This window comes from Nelumbo nucifera, chromosome 4, assembly GCF_055504915.1.
Source record: "Nelumbo nucifera cultivar China Antique chromosome 4, China Antique-T2T, whole genome shotgun sequence".
NCBI lineage: Eukaryota > Viridiplantae > Streptophyta > Magnoliopsida > Proteales > Nelumbonaceae > Nelumbo > Nelumbo nucifera.
This window is the reverse complement of record NC_142652.1, coordinates 96,239,859-96,258,246: the sequence shown is the minus strand read 5'-3', so window position 1 is coordinate 96,258,246 and position 18,388 is coordinate 96,239,859. Positions and strand designations below refer to the sequence as shown.

General features: G+C 36.8%; 1 protein-coding gene and 1 long non-coding RNA gene across 3 annotated transcripts in view; one reads left to right on the top strand and one right to left on the bottom strand.

The window, feature by feature from the left end:
- LOC104610811 (CSC1-like protein ERD4) overlaps window positions 1-18,388 on the top strand; it is an 82,163-nt gene that overhangs the window by 1,472 nt on the left and 62,303 nt on the right. For both annotated transcript variants that reach the window (XM_088904410.1, XM_088904411.1), the window contains 2 exons: window positions 2,474-2,616; window positions 5,326-5,598. In XM_088904410.1, coding sequence (XP_088760536.1) covers window positions 2,474-2,616; window positions 5,326-5,598 — 416 coding nt within the window. The remainder of the gene's footprint in view (window positions 1-2,473; window positions 2,617-5,325; window positions 5,599-18,388) is intronic.
- Window positions 2,651-12,775, bottom strand: LOC148800876 (uncharacterized). Its single transcript, XR_016085926.1, has 3 exons — window positions 11,721-12,775; window positions 10,163-10,284; window positions 2,651-4,334 (listed from the first exon to the last, which is right to left on the bottom strand). It is a non-coding gene; the product is annotated as an uncharacterized LOC148800876 (long non-coding RNA).

The window sequence follows — 18,388 nt, the reverse complement described above, 5'->3', positions numbered from 1 at the left end:
TGTCCACTGCTAATTTAAAGTATAAACTGCTCAGAGGTATTGTTCTCTACTCATACATTGTTTCATGTGTTTTTTTTTTGCTGTTTCTAGTCAGTTATTTAATTAGGTGGAAGAACAGAGTGAAGATTCATTTTTTAAACTTTTGTGCCTATCATCAGTAGCATATCTTATGTGAAGAAATAGGATAGGAAGATTGACCACAAGTTTCCCCCATCATATGATTGGAGGTGCCAGAATCAATGATACAGAGATGATTAGGTGAAGAACAATAATAGGTAAACTCACCAAACAGGCTGAAAACAGAAAATGCCGAGGACAGAGCTGCTTGATCTTCTCCTTTGTCATAACGTTAGGAGCATCTCCCTTTTCCAGTACAGTAGAGGATGATATGCCATCTGATCCTTTAACTGAGGTGTGATAGGCCCTGTGCTGATTTTTCTTTCCTCCAGAATAGTCCCCTTTTGGTGGTCCAGTGGGGCATTAGGATATAATATGTCCATGCTTCTTATAGTAGGTGCACATGTTCTTCTTCCTACAATGAGACACCACATGCCCAAATTCCTTACATTCATAATATTGTACTTTAGATAAATCCTTCTTTGATTGGACTTATCTACCACTAGAGACACAATCTCCACCCCTTCATTCTTTGCATTCATACAAACCTGAGTAACCATTTTAGTTTCTTCATGAAGGATCTCACCAAGAATACTGTCAGGAGATGGTACAATGTCCCTACACAAGATATTTGATATTATCACCTCATATTCAGGTCGTAGATGCATTAGAAAATGCATCACCTTCCTTCTAAGTGTTCCTTCAGGGCCTTGATACAGTAGGCTGATGATATCTCTCCTGTGTGAACTAATTCATACTCTGTCCAAAGATTAATGAAACCAGCATAATACTCCTGGATTTTTCTTTCACTCTAGCTATATGAGAAATTTTGTCTCAATTTGATAATGTCTCGAGATGTTTGATTGTTGATAAACTTTTTCCAGATAATCATACATCTCATTGGCTGTTTGGAGACCCATCATAGAGATAGCAACATCTATAGTAATAGTACTAAGAATCTGGGATGCGATTTGGGCATTATTAATCCTCCAAGTTTGCAGCCCTTTCACATCAGTTTCATTTGGCTTGGTGGTAGTGCCATCAATGTACCCCCACAAACCTTTTCCCTCAACATAAAATTGAAAATGAAATTGTCATAGAGCATTATTGGTCCCATCGAACTTAATAGGAAGCACAACACCTCTTTTTGAAGTCATCAGAAGGAATGAAGTTAAAAAAAAAAAGCACTGGAAGGCAAAAAGATGCTGAAAATTCCTTGACAGTCCAGAAAAGGAAAGTTCACAGGTATATCAAACTAAAGAAGGGATTGAAATCCTAGTAAACCAAATCCGAGTTTTGCCAAAATTATAGGCTGAAGGAACAGCCTAGGGCAACACGAGATTTAAAATCTTAGGCCAAATGAGAGAAACAATGTAAACACTAACCTGAATGACATCTTTTCTCAAAAAACCAAATCTCCTTGTTCTGATCGAAACAGCTCCAAGAAGATGCCAAGAACCAGTGCAAATAGAGAAAAAGAAATCCCTATTTGGTGCACAATAGAGGAGGGAAAGCTGAGAATAATAGCAGAGAAATCAAACCTGCTCTGATATCATGTAAGTGCAGTTCGAACAAGAGAAGACCAGTGATTTAAAAGGTGCACCTGAGGCATGCCTAGGTGCACAGGTGAGGCTCATTTTAGGATATGTGCCTTGCCTAGGTCCTAGGCACAACACTTTCAAAAGGAGTGTGCCTTGTATGCCTTGCACTTCATCCCAGAAGCGCACCTTTTGAAAATTTGTGCATTTATTCTGGTTTTTTATGCTTAGCAGCTGGGCTGGGAGCTCCGCCCCCAAGCCCCTTGAAGCAAGCCCAAACAAGTCCATATCAAGGTCTTAAATTCTTAATCCCTATAAAAAAGTTTTATAACTTTAAGTGTCTTTTAAAAATATTTTTTATTAGGATGAATGAATGAACAACATTAGAAAGTATGGGGTTGTTGGAGCTTTGGTGAGCGAGCGAAAAGTTAAAAGAACATGCTTGCTGAAACATGCTAACAAAGAATAAAGAATATATTCCTTTAACATAGACCAATCTGGACAATAGGAGAGAAATTTAGAGAGAAACACACAATTTTTGAATAATTGAAAACAGAAAAAAGACATAAAATCCCTTCCCAATGATGAAACTGTGATCATGCTAGAGGTCTTATCTGATATTCTACTGTGTACTATAGAATCAACAATTTTGTTATAGTGCTTCCACTGCACAGCAGAAGAGAGTCATGGTTTTCAAAAATGCTAAACTTATTCTTAGAAAATATGTTGGAGGACATGCTATATTCTTGGTACTTCATTTCTTTTTAGAATTAGATCTATGATATTATAAATATTCATCTGCTTAATCAATGTTTCAGTTTTGGGTATATTGGTTTTATCTGGGCTTGTGCTGCTCCCAGTTCTTCTTCCAGTTGCTGCAACTGATGATAGTGTGTCAAATCAGAGCACCAGCAATGGGACCTTCAGCAACCTTGACAAAATATCCATGGGAAATGTTAAAGTAAGACTTTTAGCTTTTTCCATGAATTTATATTTTATCCTTTATGCTTCATTTATCCTTATTGTTCTTTCCTTCTCAATAAGAAAAAAAAAAAACACCCATTTATTGATTCTATATATGTTGGAGAACCCAAGAACCTTTTCACCAAGATAAGATCTAGTAAATTGCAGATTAGTATCCTGTACTTTGGGGCTAGTCTCACTTTAGTACCCGAACTTGAAATGTGCCACTGCAGTACCTGAACTCCCAAAAACTGCCAATTTAGTACCTGCTGTTAGCAATCTGCCAGTTATTGGTATCACATGAAGACATTTGTGACTTGATTTTTTTTAAAAATGCCAAGACCATTTTACCTTGATTGTCTAAACCCCCCTTTGTTATGGATTTAATAACTGGAGAAAGAATACAACGATGACAATCTAAACCCCTCTTCTCCGGCGACGTCAGAGGAGGTAGCAATGTGTTTATTGAAGTTTTTGCAATCAAGATTCTCCAGTGCTGGTGCACACTTTGAGAGTACTTTTGTGAGAGAGGCTTCTGATAGTCTGTAGAAAGCTCTTCTAGTGGTTGACTGGTTATGTAGATCAATCTTCTGAGCTTTTGCGTGGAAAGACATCCAGTGATGTAGAAATTTCATTGGTTCTGTCAGTTCTGCCCATTTACTCATCAAAGTTGACAGAACAATGGTTCTAGAAGTTTAAAATTAGAACTATTTTCATACAAGAAAAAAGATCTCTTCGTTTTTTTTTTTTTTTTTGTGGATGAAACAATAGAAAATGATGTGTATCAATTATGAACTACACTTCTTTCAACTGTTATACTGTATTATATTCTTGTATACCAGGCCCCATTGAGCCTTTCAGAAGCATTCTTCCTCAGTCTAATGACTCTTTCAGACAACAAAAGTCCAAGTCTAATGGAGCTTTGTTTCTCTTCATGGGTTGCTATGCAAAGAAAGAGCCCCAATGACAACAATTGGAGAAGAACCTAACCTCAACAAAAGGCCCATGGCTTGCTTTATTTGTGTTCTTGATTGATTATGGTTGATGTATTTTGTTTGTATTCTTGATTGAATATTACTGATCTTTTTGCTCCAGGTTACTGTATAAAACTTTGAAGTCAGCACAGAGATAATCTCAAACCTCATATCCACAACCAAAATCCATTAAAATGGAAGACAAGCTGAAGACATGATTCAAATTCATCATCTACTAATGTAATACTACAATGCGTTATTACATGTCAGAAATTGTTCCTAAATTTTTTCCACCCAATTAGTTCTACAGTTCTACACATAAAGTGAACCTGCAACTCTCTATTATTTGGTCTCCTTGAATTGTTCTTTGGATCGTCTTTTTCCTTTTGTGGCTCGTTGAAGCTGGTCCATAATCAGAATGGCACATTGAGCAATCTGTCTTCCCCAAGCATGGTTGATGATCTAGATCAATATTTCCACACCGCTTGCAATCACCTTCACCAGACAATTTCTTTTTCCTGCAGAAGTGGCAACAAATTCTACAAATAAGGTCATAGATGTTTCCCCTGGTTTTGCTGTCACAGCGGCCAACCAAAATATTGGGAGAAAGTCTTCTTAACTCTGAAACATCTACATTCATAGAAGGCACATTTGCTGGCCTCTCTTCTTCTCCTTCTCCTTTACTAAATAATCTCTGAGGCTTTGATTCTTCATGAGGTAAAATAACGTCACCAAATTTTCCCTTCAAACAACCAGAACAACACAGAATTTAGTTCAGACTCGGGGTTGACAGATTTTCCATTCAGTCAATCTGAAGAGCATAAAGATGTGCACCTGTACATAGACTGATTTTGTAGGGTATAAAGGAGCTTGGCTCTCTGATATTCAGGCATTTTGGAAGCTTTCATAATCTCTTAAAACTCAAAGGGTCCTTTCACATGCCATCTAACATCGGTTAACAATTTTGACTAAACTGGCAGTTTTTGAGAATTCAGGTACTGCAGTGGCATGTTTGAAGTTTGGGTGCTAAAGTGAGACTAGCCCCAAAGTACAGGGTACTAATCTGCTATTTACCCTAAAATTTATCTATAAATTGCTAGTTTCCCATTCTCTTGAGTATTCTGAAGATGTGTATAACCCTGTTTTGCAATTCACTGTCTATGTGATGATAAGTTCTTAGGAAGAAAAGTCTGGTTTGGTAATTCAGTAGGAAATATCAGAATTCCAAGCATCACTCTTTAGTGTTTACATCTAGACACTAAAAAAGGAGAACTGTTAAGGCAGTTCTACCCATCATTTCTCTTTATGTTGATCAGTTAACCAAAGCATTACCTAGGCTTTTTGTAGGCCACCTAGGTGAGTGGACAACTAGGCTTGGTGGTTCTTAAGTTTGTAAAACCAATGTCTGCAGAGAAGGTTGGTGTTTGCAAACTTTTCCCATTAAACTCCAGTATTCAATCATTTTTCTAACAATCTTGTGGTGTTCTTGAGAAACATATTTGCTTGCCAACCAATTCAAGAAGATTTGTTTGTAGTTTCTGACACCAGGGGGTCCTCATTCATGGTATTAGAAGTTTTAGTTGGTTTGTGTGATGCTTGGTGTTGCTGTACAAGGCTGTATTTTATATGGTGGCCTGGTGACATTTGAGCTATAATGTGCCATTGTTTAATGAAATTTTGTCATGTTTCCTTCAATTTTGATTGTTCATGTGTTCTTATGCATTTATTTCCAGGCAAGAAGTCCAAGGTTGTGGGCATTCTTTATAGGCACCTACTGGGTTTCATTTGTTACATTTTACATGTTATGGAGGGGGTACACACATGTATCTGAGCTGAGAGCCACTGCTTTTATGGCTGCAGACGTGAAAGCAGAGCAATTTACAATTCTTGTTAGGGATATACCTCCAGTTGAAGGTCAAACTCATAAAGAACAGGTTGACTCATTTTTCAAAGCAATTCATCCAGAAACATTTTACAGATCAATGGTGGTTACAGACAACGAAGAGGTATGATATGTTTTCCATTTTGACTAGATTTATGTTATTTTTACATGATTTGGTCCATAACTCTGTATACATTTTTAAGGTTTTATGGGAAGAGTTTTGTCACTGTGAAGAGACACAAGACAGAATTTGTGCTGGAGCGCTCAACTGTGGGATTCTGAGGGAAAGAGATATAATGTAATCTGAGTGGCCCTAAAAATAAGTTAACAAAATTAGCCACTAATGCTGTATTTTTGAAGCCTTAATAACACCAGTACCCACACCAGTCCATACTCATGCCATCTATGCCTATTAACACTAAATCTGGAGGATCAGCACAATCAGATGGTTGAGTGCTCTTATGAAACTGACACTATTGCAAGGGTTCTTTGCAATGTTGCACTTTCAGAATTATTACTTTATGTTGATGGTTTTTATCCAGGTATAAGTTTATGTGAAAGTGTTAGAATGTAATTCTGATTATAACTGGTTGAGAAACCAGTGATACAAATATTTTGACATTTTGGAAATGTGAAGATTGGTTAGGTAACATGGATGCTGATGTTTTGTATAACATGCTGGCTACAGTAAATCCATACAGCTTATTTCTTATATTTATAATATATGTTTGGAAAATGATGTAGGGCATTCAACCTTGAAATATAGGAGTATGTTCAATAAGTCTTATGAACATGAAAAGAATAAAATAATATTCAGTGCCTGAGAGAAAGGGATATATGATAACAAAGCTTTTCAAAGTAGTTGTGGCATCCAACACAAACGTTTTGAAAAAACAATATTGTTGTTAAAAAGATACTGGGAGTTGGCTTTTCTTTTTTATATTTGTTATATCATCAATTAAAAGGTATATATGAATTATTTGTACCTGATTTCATGGTTTTAGCTTTTTGCATTTTTAGCTGTCCACAATGAATTTCTGGCATCTTTTTTCTTGATCTTTGTTTTTGTATATCCTGTTAATAGATCTAAATGTCTTAGTAATTTTTAATGTGGCAACTTAGGTGGGGAGACTCCATAGGTTTTCAAGTATTCACCATCTTAGTTTAGTTGCATTACTCTGTGTAGTTATTTTAGTAACCCTCTATTCTGGGTGTCTTCAGAATAATATTTTTTGAAACTCTAATGGCTTATTTAAGGGAAAATCTGTCCAAGTTTATGTTTTATACTAATGGAGGGCTTGATTGTAATTCTATGTACATTAGTATAAAGCTTAATGAAAGGGACAATGTCCCATAATTTTTGTCTCTCTCTCTCTCTCTCTAAGAAGAATAAAGGTGAAGTATTTCATTGATATTATGTATCAAACATGTACAGGAGATCAGATGTACAGTGAGCCACTGTACACAGTGCAGCACAGCCAAAAAATAACTAGATTAACCCTACACCAACTCCCTTAATAAAACAAATTTACAAAAATAAAATAATCATGGTAAAAGTTACAACAGCTTGGGGATCCATCCACCCGGAAATACAAATGTCCAAAAACTAATTTACAATAACCATGGTGGGGGATGTCCTTGAAACTGTCATTCAATGATAACCAGGAATGAATCAGTCCAACCATCCTGCCCTATAAGTCTCAAAAATCCGCTGGTTTGTTTCCCTCAAAACACCCCATGTAATAGATTCTGTGATTCTTCTCCATAATGTCTTACCTCTTTTATTTAATCCTTCTACTTGCCAACTTTGCAGGTGGCCACTGAATGACCTAGGAAAGCGCCAGCAGAGGTTAAAACCTTCACAAAAATGATTATATAACTCTATAGCCATGAGGCAGTGATTGATTAAATGATCTGTTGTTTTCTGTCCATTCCACAAAGCACACATCTTTTATCTGTGATCTGCAACCCTCTTCTTAACGGGCCATCTGCAGCAAGGAATTTATTCAGAACTGCTGTTCACATCAAGAAAGTCACCTTAAAGGGGATATAACAAATCTGAATCTGCTAGTGTGGTAAGCCCAAATCCACCTCTTCAAAAAGCTTCTTGTAGAAGGATTGGACTGTGAAACTTCCAAATGCATCCAATCTCCATTTTCTTACATCAGCCTCACTTGGTTGGCGGGATTGCAGTTTAGCATTTCAATTAAAGATTCCATCTCTTCTATTCCCCAATCATTGAAGAGCCTCCTAAAGGAGAGGCTCCACATGACCCTACCACCAATAACTTCATATAAATCTGCCACCCTTGCATCTCTGCTATCTGCTAGCACAAAAGACTCAAAAATCTAATCATTAGAGCTTTTCCTTCATACTAGCTGTCTTTTCAAAAGCTATCCTTGGAGCCAACTTTAAGGGCCACACCCTGCTGGAATTTTTCTTGGAACCTCTCCAAATGGAGCAGCCATAACTTCCATTCGGCTGGGCATTGAATCTCCAAAATCGTTTGCCAATTTTGGCCTGATTCATCACCCTCAGCTTTTTAACCCCCAATTCCTCCTGATTTTGATGCTTACAGACTTGATCCCAGTCAACAAAATGGATCTTATTACCCTCCTTTCCTCTATAAAAGAACTTTCTTTGCAGTCTCTAACCTATCAGCCACCTCTGTTGGCATATGAAAAAAAGGTTTGCAATTGAGATAGAGCACTCTTTAGGACTGTAAATTTTCCCCCCATGGAAATATTTTGATTTCCATGTGGCTAACTTCCTCTCCATCCTATCAAATACTGGATTCTGAATTGCCTTTCTGTGCATTTAGCCCCTAGAGGTAGGGCCAAATAAATGGTGAGCAGGCTACACACTTTACTCTCAATAATGTTGGCCAACTCTTCCATTTTAGGAACCTCCTCCGTAGGTATCGTTTCACTTTTATGCAAATTTATTTTCAGACTTGATATTGCCTCGAACCATTGTAGGATACACCTAAGATTTATGACTTATTCAACTTCTTCTTCCAGGATTCTTAGTTTGATTTAGTCTAACATTGCAGTACCTATGAGGAGGATGCAGACAACTTATGAAATGTATTCTTACCTGAAGAGAGTCTATCACCAGTCCAATATGTCAAGACAATATCAGATTGAATCAAAGATATTTGCTTATTTTTAGGGAGATAAAAGAATACAGGAGTATTATGTTTGGTTTCTACTTGTTGGCAGAATATGAGTTAGTTGGTTCCTATTAATCGTTTTGATTCTTCAAAGTGTGTTAAGTGTCTTTAGAAGCACTTTGAGAAGAGGAAGGTGAATTAGTTTCTCATGAGACTTGGATCTGAACATGAGATAATAAAATTTAATATTTTATGCAGAGGAACTCTTCAAGATTTCAACTAAGTGTTGGGAGAGAACGACTTAGGGAGGAGACTAGAATCCTAAATGCAGCAAGTATTGAAGGAAAATTAGTTACATCTAGTCCAACACTGCATTTATTGCACACAAAGGTATGAAGCTAGACACTAAGGACTTGTCCAAAGTACAATTCTACAAGTGCAAGGAGTTTGAAAGTGGGAAATATCTTTGATTTCTTGCAAAGGATATAAATCCAGATATAATGAGTGCAATCATCAATAAAAATAACAAAATATTTAAAATCCAACCATGAGGTAATCGGAGATGACCAAACATCTAGTTAAAAAGGTATGGTTGTGTGTTGAGAAGAATTAGAAGGTAAAACATGATTCTTACTCAAACAACAAATAATTTAAAAGAGGCAACAAAAGAACGTAAGCAACCAAAAGCAAACAAGTAATCTAGTTTCGTAGCAAAAGGATGACCAAGGTGTCTATGCCACAAGTGTCACAACTTATTATGATTAGCAGTCTCAAAACTATAAACATTAGAAAGAAAACAAGAGCTATAAGAGGATGGATCCTGGTGCTTCTTAATTTCTAGAGCAAATAATCGATCTTGTCTACACCTCTCCCAGTGTGTTGTGTCAATTTGAGCAAGAGAAAGAGATGGAGTAAAAGAGAAGAGAGACTGTTTGGTTAGTCTCTTTTAGTCAACCCAACCCAAAAATGATGCGTTTATATTAATAATAGTAAATGGACAAAATTATCCTTACAAAAGAGATGAAATACAAGATACAGGTTTGTACAACTCAACCTATAGAGTATAAGCTCAATAGTGTACATACAAGAAGAGATAAAATGACAAAACTACCCCTCTTCTCTACGCTCCCCTCTCAAATTGATGTTGAGGAACAAGCATCAGTTTGTCCATAATATGTCTGGTCCTAGTCATGGCTTTGGCAAAGAAATCAGCGAGCTACAAGCTAGAAGAGACATGTGGGAGAAAGATGTGACCAACAAGAAGGAAATCTTTGATGAAATGGAAATCCACCTCAATGTGTTTTGTATGCTCATAGAAGATAAGGTTTGATACGATCTTGATAGCACTCATGTTATCAACAAAGAGTGGAATGGCAAATGAGTGATCAATATCCATATCACAAAGTAGAGCTTTGAGCCAAATTATCTCACTACATACAGATGACATTGCTCTATATTTCGCTTCAATAAATGACTTAGAAACAATTTGTTGCTTCTTGCATTTCCAAGAGACTAAGGAATCTCCTAGAAAAATACACCAACTAGTAGTAGAAGGGCGAGTGTCAGGACAACCTACCAAGTCAGCATCAGCATAAGCTCTAAGCAACATAGTTGAAGAGGATGAGAAGAAGAGTCCATGTGACAGTGCTCCCTTAGCATAACAGATGAAGATAATCCGAAGAAGAATCCATTATTTAACTGCAGTGATAGCCAGAAGAAAATGGACAGTCATCATCTAAGCAACATCGGCAAAAGTCTCATCATAGTCAATGTCATATTCTTGCTTGTAACCTTGAGAAACTAAGCAAGCTTTATTCCAAAGTACCATCTGATTTAAGTTTCACAGAATAGACCAACCAACTAAAATAGTCTCTCTTCTCTATTACTCCTCTTTCTTTCTTTCTCTTGCTTGAACTGACTTGGTATTGGAGCAAGAGAAAGAGAGAAAGAGATTGAGTAACAGAGGAGAGAGTCTGTTCGGTTGGTCTAAGATAAAATACAGGTCTGTGCAACTCTACCCATAGGTTATAAGCCCAATAGTATACATGCAACAAGAGATAAAATGACAAAAATACCCCTATTCTTTATACACTGGTCCTATATTGAGCAACCATCATGTGAGAGAGAATGTTACTATCTTCAACAAGTTGACCAACAAAAATTAAGTTGGTAGTAAGTTTATGAGCAAACAATGTTTTCAGTAGGTGAAAAATATGAGGATTTTGTGGTAGACAAAAAAGATCATTACGACCAAGAATATCAAGTTTATCACCATTAGTAGTAAAAATGTGCTTATTTAAAGGATGAGGTTTAGGTGGCTGACCAAATGAGGCCCACATCATATGGTTAGTTCAAGAATCCTTTCCTCTGTCATAACACTGGAAGTATCTCCAATTGCAGATATAGAATTGGATGAGATGTTGTATCTGAGTCTTCTATGGAAGTTTGATAATCTTTATGTTACCCTTTCTTCTAACTAGGTACACCTCCCTCTGGTGGACAAGTAGGACATTTGATGATAATGTATCACTGTTGCTTAGAAGTTACAGTAAGTGCAAGTATTTTTCTTCTTGTAGTGTGAATGCACATGAACAAATTCCTTTCGTTTGTAGCACTGGACTTGAGAGAAATCTTTCTTGCCCTTAGATTTAGTTGCAAGAAAGGCAATATTAAAGTTAGTGTCCCTCTTCCAATCAGGAGTGACCAACCTGGTTTCCTCTGTCAACAGCTCCCTAAGAATAGTATAGATCTAGTAGGTTCTCCCTATTGAAAATATTGAAGCTAACAACTTCAAATTTAGGTCTAAAATGCATTAAGAAATGCATAATCTTCCGTCTGTCAAAGTGTGTCTTCATGAATTTTACATAACAAGCTAAAATATTCTCTCCCAAATGCACTAACTCCTATTGAGTCCATAGGTTAATGAACACTGAATAGCATTATTGAATTTTCCTCTCTCCTTGACGATAAGAAAATATATCATCCTTTATTTGATATTTCCATGAAATGTGGGGTTGTTGATATTCCTTTTCAAGGTACTAATACATCTCATATGCAGTCTGATACCCACAGATGGTAATAGCAATGTAAAACTTCATTTGATCCAATAATCTATGAAGCAATCGTAGCATTACCAATTTTCCACTGTTGGAGAGCTTTTGCATCTTTAGTCCCTTTTCCACAACATGAAACTAGAAGTGAAACTTCCACAAGGCATAATTAGTTCCACTGAACTTAATAAGGAGAACATCAGTCCTTTCCAAATCCATAACAGCAGAGGTTCAATCAATGAAACAATAAAAAACAACAGCAAGATAATAGTTTATCAACTTCAATAATCATTCAGTAGACTCACAAAGTGGAACTGAATAGAAATTCAAACTTTCAACAAACACCTTCCAGTCAGATTGAGAAAGTCCCTAGAGAAGACTAACGCCAAGCAGGTATAGGATGGAAAACCTTCCTCTGAAAGTAAAACTAAATAGCTGAAGGGAATTAGTGACCACAACAAAAGAAATAAGCCACGCAACAGGTCTGGTCACTGATAAAAAAGGTAACTGTAGCAGGTTGTCACCCCAAGAGAAGGATCAAAACCCTCCCAAATCTGTTCCTATTCAAGAACAGCAAGGTACAGTAGATAAAGTAGGTTTTGATGATCCAAAATCTATGTTTTCAGTAGGATCCTACACCTCTGGGGTGAAGAAAAAGAGAAACCTCAAACCTGGTTGTGCAGGTAGAGGAAAATATCAGGTGGGGCTGATTGAAAGAACCTTGGTAGCACTCCACGAACAGAGAAGAATCTGATTCTTCTTTTATCAGAGAAAACCTAAAAGGTGATCAGTCCAAGAGGAATAGTTAGGTCAAATCATAAGTTCAAGTACCACAGACTTTGCGTGAACAGTAGCCATGAGCAATAATTGTGAATAGTAACCGTGAATTGTAACTTGATTAATTCTCCAAACTGATTCCAACACCGGACCTGCTTTGATACCATGTTATAGTCATATTGAACAAGAGAGAAACAAGAGAGGAAGAGGAAGAGAAGATGTGTTAGAAAAATGAGAATAACACCTAGAAACAGTATTTATATTAATGGAATGAAAGGACCATTCTGTCCTATCATAAAGAAGTAAATACAAATAAGTTACAATTATCTAGTATACAAGATGCATAATACAATGGTGCTCCTAGAGAGTCAATAAAGGTAAAAAGACAAGATTATCCCTCATCTCTTCTATAGTGGACTGAATGAATTAGTATGCTTGAGTGAAACTTCATCTGTTGCATCAAAGTTATGAAAGAACACTTTGATAGGAGGAAGATTATGCATTTGAGACCTTAAGGTGATTAGATCAAATTTTCTTAGCAGGGATACCATTCCTAGCTTGGATGCAATCTTGGGAGAACTCCCAAGGGAAGAAACAAGGTTGATCACCCAGTCCACTATTAATGGGAAGCAAGATTTTGAGGTTGAAGCCATAGTCCTTCCAAATAAGTCAAATCCAAAGAAGGATTTATCCCAAGTGTAGTGTTGTGAATCTAAGAAATATGGTCACGTGGTTTCTCACTGTTAGAAGAACATGTGTACCTATTGTAAGCAGCAACGACACATAATAACTGATTTCCTACTTGGTTGCCTAAGGGAAATGGATCCAATTTAAAGAAAAATTGGCATAGAGCCTATCAAACTACTATAGAGGGGTCAGAAGGTAATACAATTTCTTCCACTTCCACCTCCACTTCAGTTAAGGGCGGGTCTTCAAGTGTAGTTACTAAAAAGAAGATGATGATATTGGTAGCTAAAGCCATTTCCTTTGCATTTTTATCCATTAGTCTATTTGGTGAGTTGTCATATTAATGTTGTTCCTCTCCCAATAATCTTTGGGTAAATCGATTCTGGTGCCTCTAATCACATGACAAGGACATATTCTGGTCAGCCTCTTAAACCTTACTCAATAAACATATCATTATTGCTAATGGTAAAAAACTTGAAATCATTGGATGTAAACAATTCCACCTTCCTTAAACTTTTCTTGTTCCTAAACATACTACTAATTTAATTTATGTTGGTCAATTGGTCGAAGATGGTAACATTGTTTCTTTCTCTTGTGATGGTTGTTTGATTCAGGACCAAGGGCATAAGCTGGGTTTGCTGTTTGCCTTGGAATTTGAGAAGACATAAGATCCTTCCACTCCATTGTGTTTGTTTTCTACTACTCCTAGTTCAATGATTGTTAAAATAATGTGTGGTATCTTTGGTATAAACGCCTTGGCCACCCTTATGTTGATAAATTTGAGTTTTTATTTGATTTTGGATGTTTCTTTCTAAAGTTACTTATTTTGCACACATTAATGAATCATACATTTCATGTTGCTTAAGTTAGAGTCATGTTTTATCATTTCCTTCTTTTGTTGAGCATTTTACTACTTATAAATTGATATATAGTTTCCAGCACCCAATTTTTGCTTGGTTCTTTCCCTTCACCCTACCAAAACCTTGCAAACCAGAAAACCCACCAAACTTCCCTAAGTTCCCAAAAATCAAAGATCTGAGCAAGGAATGCCAAGAACCCCAAACACCCAATCAGACTGCTCTTGTCGCCTTAGAACACTTGGAAACCATAAGAAACCAAATCTTAACATAGGATCCCTTAAATTAATCCTTAAAACTGCTAGGTTCTAATCCAACGATCTAGATCAGCCCTCCTCCATATGGATACCATTAAATCAAACCAACAATCCTGATTATGGCCACGAGATACCCAATTATACCAAATCAAAGCCCTGAATTCCAGGATTTCACCACCCAATCCATCATAGATTCCATTCCAAGAGAAAATGGTAAATCTGGATAGGATGGAAAAAGAAAATAACCTATCAAGAGAAGGCAGAAAGGAGGGAGCAGAGTTGAAAGAGGAGCTAGAAAAGGTGGTTCATTCTGAAGAGGTTATTTGGAGACAAAAATCAAGAGCATTATGGCTGAAAGGTGACAAAAGTACTTCATTTTTTCAGGCGGAAACCAGAAATAGAAGAAGAAATTTCATTTTATGGTTGGAGAAAGACGATAGGGTGATTATGATCAAAAAGTGATTGTGGAAACATGCAGAATGTTTTATAAAAGTTTGTTCAAATCTACCCCAAGTAAGAAGTGTTTTATGGCTCATATGGAATTTGACAAAATTGGAGATATGATGAACTGATTTAGATAGAGAGTTTGTTGAGGATGAGGTTTAGGGGGAAATTAATGTAATGAAGGGTGATAAGGAACCTGGGCCAGATGGATTCAACTTATCTTTCTACAAAACTTGTTGGAACAATATTAAGGCTGGTATGATGGCACTGGCTGACAACTTGGGTTCGTACAGAAGAGAGAACAGTTTTGTGGGGTGTGTCTCTTGTGTATCACATGCCCAAACAAGATATTTTATATACTAATGAAATACAATCGGTGATAAAGGACCATTGTGCCCTTCTCTAGTTCAAGAAAGGAGAAAGACGATAGGGTGATTGATGATCAAAAAGTGATTGTGGAAACAAGTAGAATGTTTTATAAAAGTTTGTTCAAATCTACCCCAAGTAAGAAGTGTTTTTTGGCTCATATGGAATTTGACAAAATGGAGATATGATGAACTGATTTAGATAGAGAGTTTGTTGAGGATGAGGTTTAGGGGGAAATTAATGTAATGAAGGGTGATAAGGAACCTGGGCCAGATGGGTTCAACTTATCTTTCTACAAAATTTGTTGGAACAATATTAAGGCTGGTATGGTGGCACTGGCTGACAACTTGGGTTCGTACAGAAGAGAGAATATTTTTGTGGGGTGTGTCTCTTGTGTATCACATGCCCAAACAAGATATTTTATATACTAATGAAATACAATCGGTGATAAAGGACCATTGTGCCCTTCTCTAGTTCAAGAAAGAATATAAGAACTAACAAGAGAAATATACAGGGGTATGGTACATAGGATAGACAATAAAAAGATACTCCCAAATAAGAAAAGCAAGAGATCAGCCCTTCTCTTTACACCCCCTTCAAACTAATGCCAAGAAGGAAGCGTTGGTTTGTCAGCTAGAAATTTGTGTTGAGGACAAGTTATTAGCTTTGGTGAAGATGTTTTTATGCTGAAGTCCAGAACAGATATGAGGAAGAGAAATTTGGCCTACAAGAAACTGATCTTGAATAAAATGGCAATCAACCTCAATGTGCTTTGTACATTCATGGAACACAGGATTTAAGGCAATCTTGATTGAACTAACATTATCAGCATGGATAAGAACCAGATGAGAGGTTGGAATACGTAGGTCCTGAAGAAGAGCTTTTAACCATGCAATCTCACTACAAATAGATGACATAGTGTGATACTCTGCTTCAGTAGAGAATTAGATATTGTTTGTTGCTTCTTGCACTTCTATGAAACAAGAGAATCACCCAAGAAAACATACCATCTTGGTGTAGACCTTTGAGTGTCTGGGCACCTTGCCTAGTCAACATTAGCATAAGTAGATAAGTCCAAAGAAGATGACGATGAGAAAAATAGTCCATGAGACAAAGTACCACGAAGCTATTTAATAATCAGAAGGAAAATGGACATATGTGGTTGTTGAGGAGAAAGGAGAAACTATCTAACCACTTGGACAACATAGGAGATATCAGGACGAGTAAGATAAATAAGACTACCCATAAGCTACCGATATAATGTAGCATCTGTAAAAGGTTCACCATCATCTTTAGAAAGCTTCAAATTGATCTTAAGTGGTGTGTCAACCTGCTTATCATTTGTAAGATGAACCAATGTGACTAAATTTGTAGCATACTTCTGCTGGTTGACAAAATAACCCCAAAAAGGAGTTACCTCCAAGCCTAAGAAATATGTAAGAAAACCAAGATCGTTCATCTTCAAGGTCTTATTAAGGAGACCCTTCACATGAGTTATACCCTGAAGATCATCTCCAATAATAAGAATGTCATCCACGTAGAAAAGCAAAGAGTAATACCCTATTGCTGAGCGAGGATAAAGAGTAAATAATCTTAAGGACTTTGAATAAAGTCAGCATCTGTTATAACGGAATGGAATCTCTCAAACCAAGCTTTGTGAGCTTGTTTGAGTCCATATGGAGATCTCTTCAATCGACAGACCATGGTAGGATCATCACAATATCCTGGAGGGGTTTCATAAACACTGTCTCCTCCAAATGTCTATGTAGAAAAGCATTCTTGACATCCATTTGATGGATGTCCCATTGTTTGACAACTAAGATGGCAAGCACAAATGTGAACTATGGTCACTTGGCAACAAGAGCAAATGACTCCTCTATATCAATGTCATACTCCTATCTATATCCTTGTGCCACCAAACGGGCCTTGTACCTATCAAGGCTGCCATTAGAATTCAATTTTGCAGAGTAGACCCATCTGGTGCCAATAATAGAAGCATCAGGAGGAGCAAGAATCAAATCCCAAGTATCATTTTCTAAGAGGTCCTGAACCTGAATTTCAACATTCATAGCTTCTTTCCAATGTGGAACAGCCATAGCTTGCTGGTAAGTCTTAGTAATCTTTGTCGATGACAAAATAGTAGAAAATGAGCTATGGGGTGGAGAGAAACCCTAGCTGTTAGGAGGCTTATAAACACGAGTGGAACAACATAATGGTAGTGGAGAAGAGGGTAAGGCATCAAAAGAAGAGGTACAAAGAGAACTTACAGTGTCAAAGGAGGGATCTTGAACTAGTAGTGTTGGAGTTGGGTCTGTAGGTTCTTGAGGAGATAACACCTTTTGACATACTGAATGAGAGATGGAACAAGACTTGATTAGGAGTCCAAAGAACCTACAATATCAAAGGAGCACAAAACCAAGAAAGGAGCAGGACGCTTTGCAAAATGACTAAAAAAGGAGATATTTTTAAGAAATTCAACATTTCTATATATCTTGACTTGACGAGCTTGAGGATCATTGCAAAGAAATCCTTTGTGGTTGGAGTTGTATCCCATAAAGGCACACATGGCAAATTGAGGAGTGAGCTTAGGGCCTGTTCGTTTCCTCTTAACTCTTATCTCTTAAGAGGAATCTTTTAACTTTAAGAGAAAATTGGTTGTTTGTTTCCTCTTATCTCTTATCTCTTAAAGTGCAAGCATACAACTTTTTGTTTTCCAATGATACCCCCAAAAAGACAAACAAAAACTCTCATATATGGGGTCAAAATGGATATTTGATAGTTTTCAGAATTAAGAACAACATTCTCTGCATTCAGAGTTCAGAGGAAAGAAAAGTTTACCAATACCAATATACCTCTTTAAGAGAAAATTGGTTGTTTGTTTCCTCTTATCTCTTATCTCTTAAAGTGCAATCATACAATTTTTTGTTTTCCAATGATACCCCCAAAAAGACAAACAAAAACTCTCATATATGGAGTCAAAAATGGATATTTGATAGTTTTCAGAATTTAGAGTTCAAAATTAAGAACAACATTCTCTGCATTCAGAGTTCAGAGGAAAGAAAAGTTTACCAATACCAATATACCTCTTAATGTAATTATTACACTTTCAGATGTCAGACTTCAGAGCAAACGAACAAGCCCTTAGTCTGTGCATGTGTCGGCTGCCTCCGCTCAAAAGGAAGTGGGAGCATGGGAGTCTTGCAACAAGGTCCTCACAACACTCAATATATGAATGTTCTTGCATTCTACAACTCCATTCTGTTGTGGAGTGCCAAGGCAAGACTTTTGTGGATGTATATCCTATTTTCTTAGAAAGAATTGGAAGTCTCCATCATATATTCCCCCCTGAATCTGAACAGAATAT